Source organism: Erinaceus europaeus, chromosome 7 (assembly GCF_950295315.1).
Source record: "Erinaceus europaeus chromosome 7, mEriEur2.1, whole genome shotgun sequence".
Taxonomy (NCBI): Eukaryota; Metazoa; Chordata; class Mammalia; order Eulipotyphla; family Erinaceidae; genus Erinaceus; species Erinaceus europaeus.
In genome coordinates, this window is record NC_080168.1 from 111,598,076 (window position 1) to 111,614,690 (window position 16,615).

At 45.9% G+C, this 16,615-nt stretch overlaps 1 protein-coding gene across 2 annotated transcripts in view; it reads right to left on the reverse strand.

Annotated features, from left to right (window-relative positions):
* Positions 1-14,758, reverse strand: part of SP1 (Sp1 transcription factor) — a 33,150-nt gene extending 18,392 nt beyond the window's left edge. The window contains exons 1-3 of one of the 2 annotated variants that reach the window (XM_007518180.3): positions 14,588-14,758; positions 13,450-13,604; positions 11,614-12,985 (exon numbers count right to left, since the gene is read on the reverse strand). In XM_007518180.3, coding sequence (XP_007518242.2) covers positions 11,614-12,985; positions 13,450-13,604; positions 14,588-14,594 — 1,534 coding nt within the window. In that variant the 5' untranslated portion in view covers positions 14,595-14,758. Of the gene's footprint in view, positions 1-11,613; positions 13,130-13,449; positions 13,605-14,587 lie in introns of both variants that reach the window. The other variant, XM_007518179.2, reaches the window with a different exon arrangement.
* Between the last annotated feature and the right edge of the window lie 1,857 nt (positions 14,759-16,615).

Sequence of the window (16,615 nt, forward strand, 5' to 3'; positions counted from 1 at the left end):
TACTTTATATAATGACAGAGAGAAATTGAGGTGGAGACAAGAGAACCATATACACCTGCAGCACTACTTCACCACTCGTGAAGCTTCCCACTTTTAGGACTTGAACTTATGCATGGTGATGTGTGTGCTCAGCCAGATGCGCCACTGCCTGGGCCAATGAAACAATTCTATTTATTTATTTATTTATTTATTTATTTATTTTTATTTATTTTTCCTTTTGTTGCCTTGCTGCCTTATCATTGTAGTTATTGTTGATGCCGTCGTTGTTAGGTAGGACAGAGAGAAATGGAGAGGGGAAGACAGAGGGGGAGAGAAAGATAGACCTGTAAAGAGACTCTTGTGCAGGTGGGGAGCCTGGGCTTGAACCGGGATCCTTATGCTGGTCCTTGCGCTTTGTGTCACATGTGCTTAACCCACTGGGCTACCGCCCAACTCCTGAAACAATTCTTTTTTTTATTGTTGCAGTTATTGTTGTTATTATTGATGTTGTCGTTGTTGGACAGGGCAGAGAGAAATGGAGAGAGGAGGGAAAGACAGAGAGGGGGAGAGAAAGACAGACACCTGCAGACCTGCTTCACCACCTGTGAAGCGACTCCCCTGCAGGTGGGGAGCTGGGGGCTCAAACCAGGATCCTTATGTTGGGCCTGGCGCTTTAACCCGCTGTGCTACCGCCTGACTCCCGAAACAATTCTTAAAACCTAGTATAGTAGGGTCCGGGTGGTGGCGCACCTGGTTGATCACACATGTTACAGTGCACAAAGACCCAGGTTCAAGCCCCCGGTCCCCACCTGCAGAAGGAAAGCTTTGCAAGTGGTGAAGCAGGGCTGCAGGTGTCTCTCTTTCTCCCTATCTCCCCTTCCCTCTCGATTTCTGACTGTCTCTATCCAATAAATAAAGATAATAAAAAATTTAAAAAAAAAACAAAAACCTAGTATAGTAATAATAATCCAGTCTTAAAAATTAGTAAATACATTTAAAAATGCTTCAGGGGCTGGGAGATAGATAGCTCACCCACTAGATTGCCCCCTTTGCCATGAGTAAGGGGGGGGGGGGTACAGGTTCCAGAACCTAGCCATATGGGAGCACCATGCAAAGCAGAAGCTTCAGGAGTGGTGGAGTAGAGCTGTGGTGTTTCCTCTCCCTCTATCTTTAAAGGGGGCGGGGGGGGGAGGAGATAACGGATATATCAGGAGGGATGCAAGCATGAAGCCTCAACCTTCCCAGCAAGTCAAACAATGCACACAAAGCCAAGTATAATGAATGATGTGAATGTTAGAGAAACAGATCTATTGTAGCATAGCCACTATAAGAAATAAGAACATGTGTGTTTTACAACTAAGCAAGGTTAAATCTTTCAACTAATTACTAATATTTAGGACCACCCAATAATGCACTCTATACTAAAATTTTTCTACATATGTTCATCTAACATTTTAAGACATTTTCAAGAGGGAAAACAAAACAATTAGAAGCAATACACAGTGCTAATTATTTGTGGAAACATGTACATTACTATTTTGCAAAAGGAACAGGAGAGGAAAGAACTGAACAGATAGTAATCTTTCAAAAAGGAAACATTAAGTATCCTTGTGCTCTTGTTATTTGATTAAGAACTAAAATGGCCACATTACACAATGCAACGTGACTGAACAACTACGTCATTTAGAGAAAGCCACTGGAATGGAGAAACAGAACTTTGAAAAGGCCTGATCTTTTCAAATCAACCAAGTTGTCTTAGTTTTAAAGGAGACCTTTCCAATAGGAGATAATTTTTAAACAGCAGCTAAGAAACAAGTATGCTGTTATAGAAACAGTGACACAAAAACACTAGACAGTATAATGTAATTGAAAATAGCTATTTTCTTTCATGTCTTTTGGTACTAGAATAATTTGGAGCACATTTAGAATATCTAAAACTTATCACTAATATTGAAATGCACTCATCTGAAGTACAACTTTTTAACAAATTAGGTCTCAGCAATCTGACCCCAGGTTTAGCAACACTGTTGGTAAACTAACTCTGGTATCACATTCAACTTAACTTCCAAGAGAAGACATTTTTCTGACCCTGATAAAAGGGAACAGATGTGAAATTTTATTTTTAGTGCCTGAAATTTGCTTCTTGAGTGAATTATAGTAATCAAGGAAAAATATGTTCTGTTCTCCTGCCAAAACCCAGCCCTGCACTCTTTATTAGACACAACTCCCACAAAGTCATGCGGACTCAGTCTTTCAAAGCCATCTCCCCCCAACCCCAAAACCTGGGTAAGAGTTTAAGTCTTAGCAATGGTTAAAATAAAAACCTGAAGCTTTAAAATGAAAAAAAAAAATAATAAGTTATGAAAGTATGACTTCAAAATGAAAGAAAAGGGTGCTTATACAAGGAGAGTGAAGAGGAAGAGAAGGAAAAAAAGTCGCAGATAACTTTAAAAACAAAAACAAAGGTCACAGATTTTTTCACTGGCAACTAAACCCTATTTACTGGGTGGTCCTTCCCACATTACCACCCACTAGGGGCAGAGCCATGAAAACCACAAGGGTACAGAGATGACTGGTTTGTTTCCTTCTAAGTTTTCTGACTGCCGGGTGTATTCACCAGACGCAAAAAGGGTGAAAGTCGGTAGGAGAACTAGGAAAAAAAAACAAAAACTGTTTTAAGGGACAGGGAGATAGTGCAGTGGTACTGTAATGACGTATCAGACTTCATGTTGGAGGCTCCACAGATCCCAGGATCAAGCCCTGGTACCACTACATGTCAGAGCTGAGGAGTGTTCTGATATTATTCCTTCTCCCTCGAGAAAATAAATATTTAGAAAAATTACATATATATATATATATATATATATATATATATATATATAACATATAAAATTATAAGGGGCCGGGTGGTGGTGCACCTGGTTGAGCACACATGTGACAATGTGCAAGGACAGAGGTTTGAGCCCCGGGTCCCCACCTGCAGGGGGAAAGCTTCACAAGTGGTAAACTAGGGCTGCAGGTGTCTTTTGGTCTCTCTTCCTCTCAGTCACCCCCTTTCCTCTCAATTTCTGGCTGTCTCTATCCAATAAATAAATAAAGATAACCGAAAAAAAAAATTTTTTTTTAATTACTTAATAAATGGTCCGGGAGGTGGCGCAGTGGATAAAGCAGTGGACTCTCAAGCATGAGGTCCTGAGTTCAATCCTCAGCAGCACATGTACCAGAGTGATGTCTGGAATTTCTCTCTCTCCTTCTATGCTTCTCATTAATAAATAAATAAATAAATAAAATCGTTAAAAAATTACTTAATAAGGGAATCGGGTGGTAGCGCAGTGGGTTAAGCACAGGTGGCACGAAGAGCAAAAACCAGCAAAAGGATCCCGCAAAAGGATCCGAATTCGAGCCCCTGGCTCCCCACCTGCAGGGGAATTGCTTCACAGGTGGTAAAGTAAGTCTGCAGGTGTCTCTCTCTCCCCTTCTCTGTCTTTCCTTCATCTTGTCATTTCTCTCTGTCCTATCCAACAGTGACAACATCAATAATAACAACAACTATAAAACAACAAGGGCAACAAAAGGGAAAATACTAAAAAATTTTAATTACTTAATAAAAAAATTAAAATGAAATTATATAATATATATATATAGATACACACTGACACATATACATATATCTATTAATATTTTCTATCTCCCCATTGCCAGGGCCTTGAGTACTCAGTACCTTTTGACTCCAGGTTACATTTCTAATTTTCTTAAAAAAAAATTGTTTTTTTCTTTTTACTTATTTATTAATGAAAAAGGAGAAGAGAAAGAATCAAACATCACATGGTCCGGGAGATGGCGCAGTGAATAAGGCATTGGACTCTCAAGCATGAGGTCCTGAGTTCAATCCCCGGCAGCACATGTACCAGAGTGATGTCTGGTTCTTTCTCTCTCTCCTCCTATCCTTCTCAAATAATAATAGTAATAATAATAATAAAAAGAATCAAACATCACTCTAGTACATGTGCTTCTGGGGATTGCACTCAGGATCTCATGCTTGAGAGTCCAATTCTTTATCTACTTCATCACCTCCTAGACCACTACTCTTTTAGACATGGAAGATGCCATAGCATCTTGTAGTGCTGGGTCTTGAACCTGGGTCATGCACACAGCAAAGCAGGCACCTTACCCAGGAGCAATCTCTCCAGTCCAATAACATAATTTTTAAAAAGTATCTGTTCACCTGTCTCTCCCTCTGGAGAGAGAGGAGGAAAGAGGTGTGTATGCAGAAAGAACCAGGGCACTATTCTGGCACGTGGGATGCCAGGGATCAAACTTGAAACCTCATATTTAAGAGTCCAATTTCAATTTCTTATCTACTGTACCACCTGGCTATGAAGTTTTTGATATTTTTATTTTATCATTACTATGCTTTCACCACTTGGCTATTTTTTTTTCCAGAGAGAGTAAAGGTATGTGTCCTCCCAGGTGAACTAATTAAAATATAAATATAAGTTAAGTGCATGTGGCACAAAGCGCAAGGACCAGCGTAAGGATGCTGGTTCGAGCCCCCGGATCCCCACTTGCAGGGGAGTCGCTTCACAACTGGTGAAGCAGGTCTGCAGGTGTCTGTCTTTCTCTCCCCCTCTCTGTCTTCCCCTCCTCTCTCTATTTCTCTCTCTGTCCTATCCAACAACAATAAAACAACACGGGCAACAAAAGGGAATAAATAAAATATTAAAAAATATTTTATATATATATACATATACGTATATTTCTCTGGTTCAGCAGAATAATTCACAAGGGCAGCAGGCCTGCTTTGCCATGTGTGACCCACGATTCCCTACTGCATGGGAGAAGTTTGGGTGTTGATGGTCTGTTTCTTTCTTTTTAAATTTTATTTTATTTACTTATTTTTTTCCTCCTCCAGGGTTATTGCTGGGCTCGGTGCCTGCACCATGAATCCACTGCTCCTGGAGGCCATTTTTTTTTCCCCTTTTGTTGCCCTTGTTGTAGCTTCGTTGTGGTTATTATTATTGCCCTTGTTGACGCAATTCGTTGTTGGATAGGACAGAGAGAAATGGAGAGAGGAGGGGAAGACAGAGAAGGGGAGAGAAAGATAGACACCTGCAGACCTGCTTCACCGCCTGTGAAGCGACTCCCCTGCAAGTGGGGAGCCGGGGGCTCGAACCGGGATCCTTACGCCGGTCCCTGCGCTTTGCGCCACATGCGCTTAACCCACTGCACCACCGCCCGACCCCCTTAAATTTTTTTTATTACCTTTATTTATTGAATAAAGATAGCCAGAAATCAAAAGGGTGATAGAAAGGGAGAGAGACACCTGCAGCACTGCTGCACCACTTGCAGCTTTCACCTTGAAGGTGGGGACTGGGAGCTTGAAGCCAGCTCCTTGCACATTGTAATACATGTGCTCAACCAGGCGCACTACCACCTGGCCCCCAATGGTCTCTTTCTGTCTGAGAAAGTTGATTCAGAGTAGTAAAGCCCTATCTCTCAATGACAAGAAAAAGACAATCAGACAACCAAACCACACTAAAGACTTCCAGGAAGTGATTTTATTATCTTTCATTAAGAATAAAGCGAACTGGGGGGGGGGGGGGGGGGTGCTGTGCAATTACGACTAACAAGAAAGGAGGAAACTTCTATCTTCAGAAGCCACTACTGAAGCAAACAATCTCAGCTCCCACAAAATGGCTTTTCTTCTATGCCTCCCTCTCTTTCATTAGTAAATGTCAGGCTGCTTCTGCCTTATGGAAAACATGCATTTTTTTTCTCCTCCAGGGTTACTGCTGGGGCTCCGTGTCTGCACTAGGAACCCACTGCTCCTGGAGGCCATTTTTTCCCCTTTGTTGCTCTTGTTGTTTACCACTGTTGTTGCTGTTGGATTGTTGTTGGAACCAACAGAGAGAAATGGAGAGAGGAGAGGAGACAGAGAAGGGGAGAGAAAGATAGACACCCACAGACCTGCTTCACCGCCTGTGAAGCGACTCCCCAAACCGGGATCCTTACACTGGTCCTTGCACTTTGCGCCACATGCACTTAACCCAATGCGCTAGCGCCTGACTTCCCCGTTCTTTTATTTTTTTTATTGTTATTTTTATTTATTTATTCCCTTTTGTTGCCCTTGTTGTTTTTTTATTGTTGTAGTTATTATTGTCGTTGTTGAATAGGACAGAGAGAAATGGAGAGAGGAGGGGAAGACAGAGAGGAGGAGAGAAAGACAGACACCTGCAGACCTGCTTCACCGCCTGTGAAGCGACTCCCCTGCAGGTGGGGAGCCGGGGTTCGAACCGGGATCCTTATGCCGGTCCTTGTGCTTTGCGCCACCTGCGCTTAACCCACTGCGCTATAGCCCGACTCCCCCGTTCTTTTATTTTTAAAAATGCCTTTCTAAAAAAAAAAAGAAGAGAAAAAAAGAAATTGCATATAGAGAGAAATTGAGAGGGATCCCTACAGCCGGTCCTTGCATTTTCAAACCATCAATAACAGCTAGGTAGCCCTATCCATGATACATCAAATGGCAGACTTCCCTAGAGCATGATTTAGCAATGACTCTACCTCCTAACTATTCTCTAGAGTCTAAACTATAAAAATTTTAGAGATTGAGAAGATTTCCAAATTATTATTAACTGGAACAACCCTGAGTCTTTGCTTTTAAGGAAAGGAAAAATCGTTAAATACTAACAGCAAGAGGGAAACTGTAGGTTACACAGGAAGTATCTGATTTTTCCAGGCTGTAAAGTCTTTACAGTTCAGTTTTTACAGACACATACCCATTTCTGCTGGTATAATTTTAATTTAGGAAATGCTTGCCACTCTAAAGTTAAACTTCAAAGCAATAGGCCAGGGAGTTAGCTCAGATTGGAGCACCTGACTTGCATGCCCTGAGGCCTAAAGTTCAATATCCAGCACCAATACACCAATACATCACAACTGAGCTATGCTTAGGGCGTCTGTGTCTGTCTCTTTCTCATTCTCTCATAAAACCTTTGAAAAAATAAAGGTATCTTTTTAAAAACACTTTTATATTTATTTATTTTACCAAAGCACAGCTCAGCTCTGGCTGATGGTGGTGCTGGGGGTTGAACCTCAGATCTTTAGTGCCTCAAGCAAGAAAGCTTTTTGCATAACCACTGTGCTATCTCCTCAGCTCTAAAACATTTGTAATAGTCTAAAGAACTAGGGAAGCCTTCAATCCCCTGCACCACCAGAAGCTAGAGCTGATCAGTGCTCTGGTAAAAAAAATAAACAAACAAATAGATAAATAAACAGGGGTAAATGGTTAAATAGATAGCATAATGATTATACAAAGAGACTTTCATGCCTGAAGCTCCAGAAGTCCCAGGTTCAAACCCCCACACCACCATAAACCAGAGCTAAGCAGCACTGAAGTAATAGTGAAATAAACAAAAGTTTAGTCATTTAAAATTCACCCCAGAATATTATGAAAATTAAGGAATATAAGCAGATTCCTCTCCCAGATTTTCCAAAGCTGCCAGCAAACAGAATATGTAAATGGACTATTTGTTAGAACTAGTCTAAATGAAATCAAAACCACAACAGAAGGCCACAAAAATTCCAACAGGATTAGAAACTTAGTAGTAATAAACTATTTCCCATCATAATTTCTGTCTAGCATGCTAGAATCAAAACAAGTATATATCCTTGTATGATGGTTTATTAAAAAATAGCTCCAGCACAATTAAATTATTAAAAATAAACTCTAAATGTACTTTCAACTTTTTTAATGGATACATTTTAAATCCAGCCTAACCAATAGTGAAGCATATTTCAAAACGAATGGCTAAATGTTGTGATTGACTCACTCAATACATTCAAATTCCCACCATTTCCTTATTCTAAACTCCAACTTAAATTTCCCTCTGCTTCCCTTCCTGCCCTTTACAACAACAGTTTTCTCTTTCTTGTCAGTGGCTTCACTGATCTGGACTAGCTTATTTTCAGATAAAGAAAGAGAAGCACCGAGAAAGGGAAAGAAGCCACGGCACTGCCACTTCTTCCCCTGCTTGAGCACATAAAATCCAAGTGAGCTAGTTTGCCCTGCCCGGCCCGAGTTCATGGCTCTTTAGTGTTTTTAGAGCAGTCTAGGAAAGGATTCTCACAGTCAGGAAATCACACAGAATCACATGGGGCATTTCTTAAAAACATACAGTAGGGTGCTCCAGGAGGTGGCGCAGTGATAAAGCTTTGGACTCTCAAGCACAAGGTCCTGAGTTCAATGCCTAGCAGCACATGTACCAGAATGATGTCTGGTTCTTTCTCTCTCCCTATCATTGTTCATGAGTAAATAAAATCTTTAAAACAACAACAAAAAAAAATACAGCAGGTAAAAAAGAAAAACACGTATTGGTGGACAGACTGTGCTTTCAAAGTAATAAAGTTAACAAATATTAAACTTTGGGGAGCCCGGGTGTTGGTGCACAAGGGTTAAGTGCATATATTACAAAGCACAAGGACCCGAGAAAGGATCCAAGTTCAAGTCGCGGCTCCCCACCCGCACGAGGTCAACACACAAGCCGTGAAGCAGGTCTGCAGGTGTCTATCTCTCTCCCCCTCTCTATTGCCCCTCCTCTCTCAACTTCTCTGTCCTATTCAAAAAAATTGAAAAACTGGCCACATAGGCGAGGGGTAGATAGCATAATGGTTATGCAAACAGACTCTCATGCCTGAGGCTGCAAAAGTCCCAGGTTCAGGTTCAATCCCTCCACCACCATAAACCAGAGCTGAGCAGTGCTCTGGTAAAAAAAAAAAAAAAAAAAGAAAAAGAAAAACTGGCCACAGGAGCAGTGGATTCGTAGTGCAGACACAGAGCCCCAGTGATAACCCTGGAGGCACAAATAAATAAATAAACTTTGCTTAGCCAGTGTGCTCAGAGAATGAGTTATTCCAGATAACTAAACATTAACCAAGGGCAGGGGTAGATAGCATAATGGTTATACCCAGAGATTCATGCCTTAGGCTCTAAAGTTCCAGGTTCAAATACCACCCCAACCTGCACCACCATAAGCCAGAACTGAGCAGCGCTCTGGTAATAAATAAATAAATAAATAAATAAAATTAACCAGAAAAATCCTTCTGGTAACCAGTACGTCACTTTTTACTCAAGTAGGAGTTATAGTTCACAGAATCATAATCTGAAAACTATCCTACAAACAGGTCAAGTTTAGCATCCCCAAGTAAACAAGGCTCTCCAGCTAAGAATGGTTTTACATTTTTTTTAAAGGAAAAGTAAATAAACTATGTGATTGTGCCCCACCAAGCCCTAAACATTTTACCATCTTTTTTTTTTTTAAGATAGAGCAGAAGAAGAGTCCAGTAGGGGTTGGGTTTGAACCTGTGTCAGCAATGCTCTGGTGCATGTGTTTCTCTCTAAAATTAAGAAAAGATCGGGGTCGGGCCGTAGTGCAGCAGGTTAAGTGAACATGGCGGGAAGCGCAAGGACCGGCATAAGGATCCAATTTCGAGCCCCTGGCTCCCCACCTGCAGGGGAGTCGATTAACAAGTGGTGAAGCAGGTCTGCAGGTGTCTTTTCTCTCTCCCTCTCTGTCTTCCCCTCCATTTCTCTCTGTCCGATCCAGTAACAACAATAATAAAATACAAAGGCAACAAAAAGGGAAAAAATAGTCTCCAGGAGCAGTGGATTTATGGTGACCGAGCCTCAGCAATAACCCTGGAGAAAAAAAAAAAAAAAAATTTCTTAAAAGATAAATAAAAATAAAAAAGTAGGGCTGGGGAAACAGCACAATGGTTATGCAAAAGACTCCCATGCCTGAGGCTCCAAAGTCGATTCCTAGCACCACCATAAGCCAGAGCTGAGCAGTGCTCTGGTAGTTCAGTGTATGTGTCATAAAAAATAAGTAAATAAAATATTTTAAAATAATAACTAAAAATAAATAAAAACAACACTAACACTAAAAGTGTAGAGACACTAACCAGAAGTGTTCCTTGCTTAGATAAACTGGAAAGGGGGAAAAAAGTTATTGGATTGCTGGAAAATTCATGAAGCATTTTTTGCATAGAAAAATATGCCATAGGGAGGTGGTAGCACAGCAGGTTAAAGGCACGTGGCACGGAAGCTCAAGGACCGGTGAAAGGATCCTAGTTCCATCAGAAAAGGCAACAGCAGCAAATGCTGGAGAGGGTGTGGGGTCAAAGGAACCCTCCTGCACTGCTGGTGGGAACGTCAATTGGTCCAACCTCTGTGGAGAACAGTCTGGGGAACTCTCAGAAGGCTAGAAATGAACCTACCCTATGATCCTGCAATTCCTCTCCTGGGGATATATCCTAAGGAACCCAACACATCCATCCAAAAAGATCTGTGTACACATAGGTTCTTGGCAGCACAATTTGTAATAGCCAAAACCTGGAAGCAACCCAGGTGTCCAACAACAGATGAGTGGCTGAGCAAGTTGTGGTCTATATACACAATGGACTACTACTCAGCTGTAAAAAATGGTGACTTCACCGTTTTCAGCCGATCTTGGATGGACCTTGAAAAAATCATGTTGAGTGAAATAAGTCAGAAACAGAAGGATGAATATGGGATGATCTCACTCTCAGGCCGAAGTTGAAAAACAAGATCAGAAAAGAAAACACAAGTAGAACATGAACTGGAATTGGCGTATTGCACCAAAGTAAGACTCTGGAGTGGGTGGGTGGGGAGAATACAGGTCCATGAAAGATGATGAATGACATAGTGGGGGTTGTATTGTTAAATGGGAAACTGGGGAATGTTATGCATGTACAAACTATTGTATTTACTGTTGAATGTAAAACATTAATTCCTCAATAAAGAAATAAAATAAAAAAATAAAAGAAAGGATCCTAGTTCAAGCCCCAGGCTCCCCACCACCTGTAGGGGAGTCGCTTCACAAGAGATGAAGCAGGTCTGCAGGTGTCTGTCTTTCTCTCCCCCTCTGTCTTCCCTTCCTCTTTCCATTTCTCTCTGTCCTATCCAACAACGACAACATCAACAACAAGAATAATAACTACAACAACAATGAAAAACAAGGGCAACAAAAGGGAAGAAAAAACTTTAAAAAAGAAAAGAAAAATATGCCATAGGGGTTGGGTGGTGATGCATCTGGTTGAGCCGCATATGTTACAAAGCATGAGGACTAGGGTTCAAGCCCCTGGTCCCCACTTGCAAGAAAAAAGCTTTTACGAGCGGAGAAGACTACAGATGTCTCTCCGTCTCCTCTATCACCCTTCCCTCTTGATTTCTAGCTGTCTCTATGCAATAAATAATTAAAGATAAAAAAAGTTAAAAGAAAAACGTGCCAAGGGCAGGGGTAGATAGCCTAACGGTTATGCAAAGAGACTCTCATGCCTGAGGCTCCGAAGTCCCAGGTTCAATCCCCTGCACCACCATAAGCCAGAGCTGAGCAGTGCTCTGGTAAAGAAAGAAAGAGAGAAAGAGAGAGAGAAAGAAAGACAGACATGCCATGACTCTTGTGATAACCCAAAAGAATTACTGTCACTTCTGACTTGCCTAAATGAGTAAATTCTAAGACAGTGTTACCCACAACAAGGCTCTAGTCCCAAGCTTTCAAGTTTCAGATGAAACCCGAGTTAGCTCTGGAAACAAATGTCAAAGACTGGAAGACTTACCTGAGGCATTCGCTATGGCCAAAGGCAGGCTTGGAAGCTGGTGCACCTGGATTCCTGAAGCACCCAGCGCACTGAGGTTAATGGTCTGGAGGCCAGGCATGGAGGAGAGCTGAGCAGCATTCACAGTGACGGTGCCGGCAGGGATGGAGGCAGCTGAGGCAATGGGTGTAAGGGTGGTATTGCTGCTACTGGTCTGCCCCAAGGAAACACCCTGCATTGGGGCCAAGGTGATTGTCTGGGCCTGTGGGTTCTGAACTTGAAGGTTCTGCAGTTGAAGAGTCTGCCAGCTGACCTGTCCATTGGGTCCCACTGTGGGTGTCCGGATGATGATGGGGCCAGAGTTTGGAACAGCCTGAAGCTGGAGGTTCTGGAGGGTTTCCTGGGAGATGGCTTGAGTTGTAAAGGTCTGCCCTGACAACGGCGTCTGGAGGGCCTGCAGGGTCTGTCCCCCTTGAACTAGCTGAGGCTGGATAAGGATTTGCTGCTGCTGCTGCTGCGTCTGCTGGCTTTGCTCTCCCTCTTTCTGCTGACTTGCCTGCAGTGAGCTCCCAGATGTTTGGCTCTGCTGGATGTTCAAAGTATCAGACCCCTGTAGTCCGCCGACTCTCTGGGGTGTCTGGCCTTGAGAATTGGTCCCTGCTGATCCGCTGGTGGTAAAGTTCATAATCCCCATGTTGCTGGTGGTAGTAGTTGTTGAGTAGCTATTGGCATTGGTGAAAAAGGAGCTGGAACTAGCCTGTGATGAGACCAAACTGGCAGAACTGATGGCAGTCCCTGAGGTGACTGGCTGTGAACTGCTCTCCTGGGACCCAGAGCTGCTGATGGTGACTGCCTGAGAGCTAGGAGTCAAGGTAGCTGCAGACACGCTGTTAACAGGTAGCAAGGTAATATTCCCATTCAGGGCCACTGGTACGTTGGTTACATACTGAGTCTGTCCTGAGAGCACATTATTAGCCAGGCCTTGGAGGGGGACAGCCTGCTGTAGTAGGTTTGGCATAGCAGCAATGATGTTGCCTCCACTTCCTCGATTTGTGATGATCTGTTGGTTCGCACCTGGTATGATCTGTATTTGACCAGAGCCATCTTGCTGCACTTGGGCCCCAGTAGCAGCAAACTGCAGCTGTTGCCCATCAACAGTCTGAAACTGCGGGATTACTTGATACTGGATATTAGGCATCACTCCGGGTAGTCCTGTCAGGACTTGCTGGTTCTGTAAGTTGGAGGTGGCAGCCACAACGTACTGCCCACCAGAGACTGTGCGATTCTTGGAAGACTCGCTGCCATTGGTGCCATTGGTACTGCTGCCACTCTGTTCCTTTGAGGTAGGGGTAGCCCCAGAGGAGGAAGAGATGATCTGCCAGCCATTGGCGCCCTGTGAGAGTTGTGTGGCCGTGAGGTCAAGCTCACCTGTGCCCCCTGACTGGCTTGGGCCCTGGGAGTTGTTGCTGTTTTCATTGGGTGACTCAATTCTGCTGCAAGTAGCTGCCAGCAGAGCCAAAGGGGATGGCTGGGATTCCTGGCCAGAAAATAAAGGCGAGGAAAGGAGTTAGTGACACCCAGCTACTAGCACAGGGGGCAGTATACAACAAATGATCAGTGGAACAGTGAACATGAAGGGGTGGGGAAATGAGAAACAATCTAAGTGGCTAAAATTCTCATCTTTGGGGTTTGGGGATTGCCAAGTCATTTGACTCTGTGCTTACTTACTTCCCTATCTACAAAATGGTTTAGCCCCTTCCAAAAAAAAAAAAAAAGTCTTCTTTTGTGAAATCTTAAGAATCATCTGTGAATATTTACATCCTCAACACCTTCCCCACGGCCCTGATCAGCACTTACCTGCCCTCCACCGCCTCCACTACTGCTGCTGCTACTGCCTGTGCTGCTGCTTCGAGTCTGAGAAAAGCCACCACCACCACTGCCCCCGTTATTGCCACCAACTCCTTTCTCAATCTTCACCACGGCTGTCATTTCATCCATGGAGTGATCTTGGTCTGAAAACAATTAAAAAATAAACAACTGAGAGAAAAAGGAAAAAGCATGAATACACTGAGGCAGGGCAAGGGAGGCTATGATGAAACAGGAATGACTAAGAATGGTGAAAGACGCCTGTGTAGAGAAAATGGAGCGAAGGGCCAGTTGTAGGACCTGCCAACGCGGGGCCTCAAGCCTCCTGGCACAAAATCGACCCCAGGCAACATGGAAAAAGTGCTTTGGGGAGAGGAAGCGTGAGGGGTGGTGGGCATGCTGGGAGCGTGGCAAAATGAGAAGTGTCCCGGGGAGCGCAAAACAAGGCAGGTTCAGTCGAAAAAATGATGATAAATGACATGTGCGTGGCTTTTGAAAACTTGCTAAATTTAGGGCCCAAAGAGACGGAGGGGAAAAAAAAAACAAGTGTGAAAAGTAACTCGGGGCGAGGGGGGCAAAGGGGCGAGGCGGGGCGGGAGGTGCGCCGCGGGGCCACGGGGTCCCCGCCGACATCAGGTGGTTTCGGGGCCGGCGGACCCCGGCGGGAAGGGCGGTTCCGGGGTGGGGGGCGTGGGGGCGGGGCGCGGGGGCCCCCCGGGGGAGGGCCCCGGGCAGGCCGCGACCCGGAGGCCGGACGGGGAGGCGGTTGGCCCGGGCGGGGCCTGCACGGCTTGGGCCGCCCCCGCAGCTCCGGCCCCCGGCGGGAGGAGCCTCGGGCGGGCGGCCGAGTCGTGGGGGGTAAGGCCCGTCCCCCGTGGCCGGGGCGGGCAGGGGGCGGGCGAGGCCACGCTGCCCCCTCCCCCGGGGCGGGCGCCCCATCCCCCTCCTCCTGCGAGGCCCCGCCACTGCCCCTTCTCCCTCCCTCCCTTCCCTCCGCCCCGGGCGGGACCAAGGCAGCCGCGGCCGCCTCCCGCCCGCCCCCCCTCACGGCGGGGACCGCCCGGTCGGCCCTCGCGCGCGCCCCCTCACTCCCCTCCCACCCCTAGGCTCCGAGTGGACTCATCCTTACCGCTCATGGTGGCAGCTGAGGGGCGAGCTCAAGGGGGTCCTGTCCGGGGGGGTTGGGGGGGGCCAGGAAAAACGCGGACGCTGACGAGGCAAGCGAACCCGGACCGGACAGGGAGGGGGGGGGTAAGGAGGAGGGAGTAGCGCGCCACAAGCCCGCTCTAGACCCCACCCCTCCGCTGCTGCCCCGCCCAATAAGGGAGGGAGAAAGGAGGGACTTGCCGAGGAAAGGCGGGTAGAGGACCCAATGGCGAAACACGCCCGCTCTCTGAGGCGTGTAAGACAAAGTTGCGTGCGCGGAGTCCGCCCAGAGGGTCCGCCCTCTCGATTTTAAAGGCCAATGAAAGGGGCAGGAAATGAGGGTGGGTGGGATCGAGACGTAATTGGCTTAGGAAGAAGCCAGTCAGCCGCCAGGCGGGCTCCTCGGGCGGCGGGGATAGGAGGAACTCTGTTAGGAGTGACAGCACAGCAACCAATCAGAATCCTGGACATGCCTGGGCCGTGTTCGGGCGGGAGGGACGATTAAGTGGGCGGACGGAATGGGAAGGACGAAGCGGGTCAAAACCAATCAGAAATCAGGCGGGTAGCCAGAAAAGTCATGATTGGATTAACGCCGAGAAGAGACACGCTAGAACGCCTATTGACTAGAACGAGAAGCCAATTAAACACCGAATACACGCCGGGGACAGGAACTTGGAGCGGGCGAAGGAGAAGTGGCGTCGCCTTCAGTCGCCCGGGCCAATGAAGCGACGGAGGAAGTCAGGCACCGCCTCCAGCTCAGCCAATGGGCGTTACCAGAGCCGCGGGCCATGGGGGAGGCCGCCGGGCTGTGCCAAGAGGAGCCGGTCGCCATATTGGTCCTCGTCGGAGGGCGTCTTCACCGCGCTGCGGCGCCGCGCCCCATGGGCGCCCCGCGGCTCCGCCAGCGTCCGGCCGAGTTTCTCGGCACGCAGGTCCCTCTCGCCGCCAGGGATCCGCTGAGTCTCCGTTTAACCGCCTCCCAAAGCGGCTGTCAGTGCTCGCCCCTCCCCGGCTGGGCGGACAGATGGGCGGATGCTTCTGAGTGTGGGTGGAAGCCCTGTGGGACAGCGCGCCATTGGCGCGGCCCTCGTAGCACAAGCAAACCCCATTTCCTTTTTTTTTTTTTTTTTTTGGCAAATACCATTTCATCACACACACGCCGACACAGCTGCCAAGCGCTGACTTTATGGCGGGTTAATGTCTAGAGTTTAGTCTTGGGCGGCTAAAGTGCATTGGAGAACCTCCCAGTCAAGGTCCTATGAGCCACTTCCTTTCCACCACCCCCCGCCTTAATTGTAAATACCGTGTAAGCCTAAAACTGGGTAGCAAGATTGTATGTCTGCTTTTGTTTTCTATTTCTCCTACCAGCCCCCACCTGTTTGTTTTTTTTTTAATTCCCATGCTGCTTCTCCTTTATCCGAATTTTGTGGAGGTCTCTATCTTTAGCGCTTTTATTGATATATTTACAATTCTACCTAGTAGTATGTTGCCGCGTGTTAAAGTCCGTCTTCTAGCCCGGGCCTCCGCTTGTTGCACTGAGCAGGGCCTAGACACTCTGCATAACCAGGATAGGAAAGCTTTGCGAGGGCGAGGGCAGATGGGATAGGGAGTTCTGGTGGTGGGAATTATGTGGAATTATATCCCTCTTATCCTATGGTCTGGTCAATATCTTCATTTTATAAATTAAAAAAAAAAGAATGTAAAACATTAATTCCCCAATAAAGAAATTTTTTTTAAAAAGTGCCACAAAAGGACTTCCATAAAGTCTTAAGTGAACAAGCAATAATAGCCATGCAGAAAAATGAACTTAGAGATTTTTGTAGGCAGAGCCTTTTTTTTTTTTTTTTTTTTTTTTAAGAAAGACAATCTGGGAGTCCGGCGCAAAGCACGTGGCGCAAAGCGCAAGGACCACCGTAAGGATCCCGGTTCAAGCCTCCGGCTCCCCACCTGCAGGGGAGTCGCTTCACAGGCGGTGAAGCAGGTCTGCAGGTGTCTATCTTTCTCTACCCCC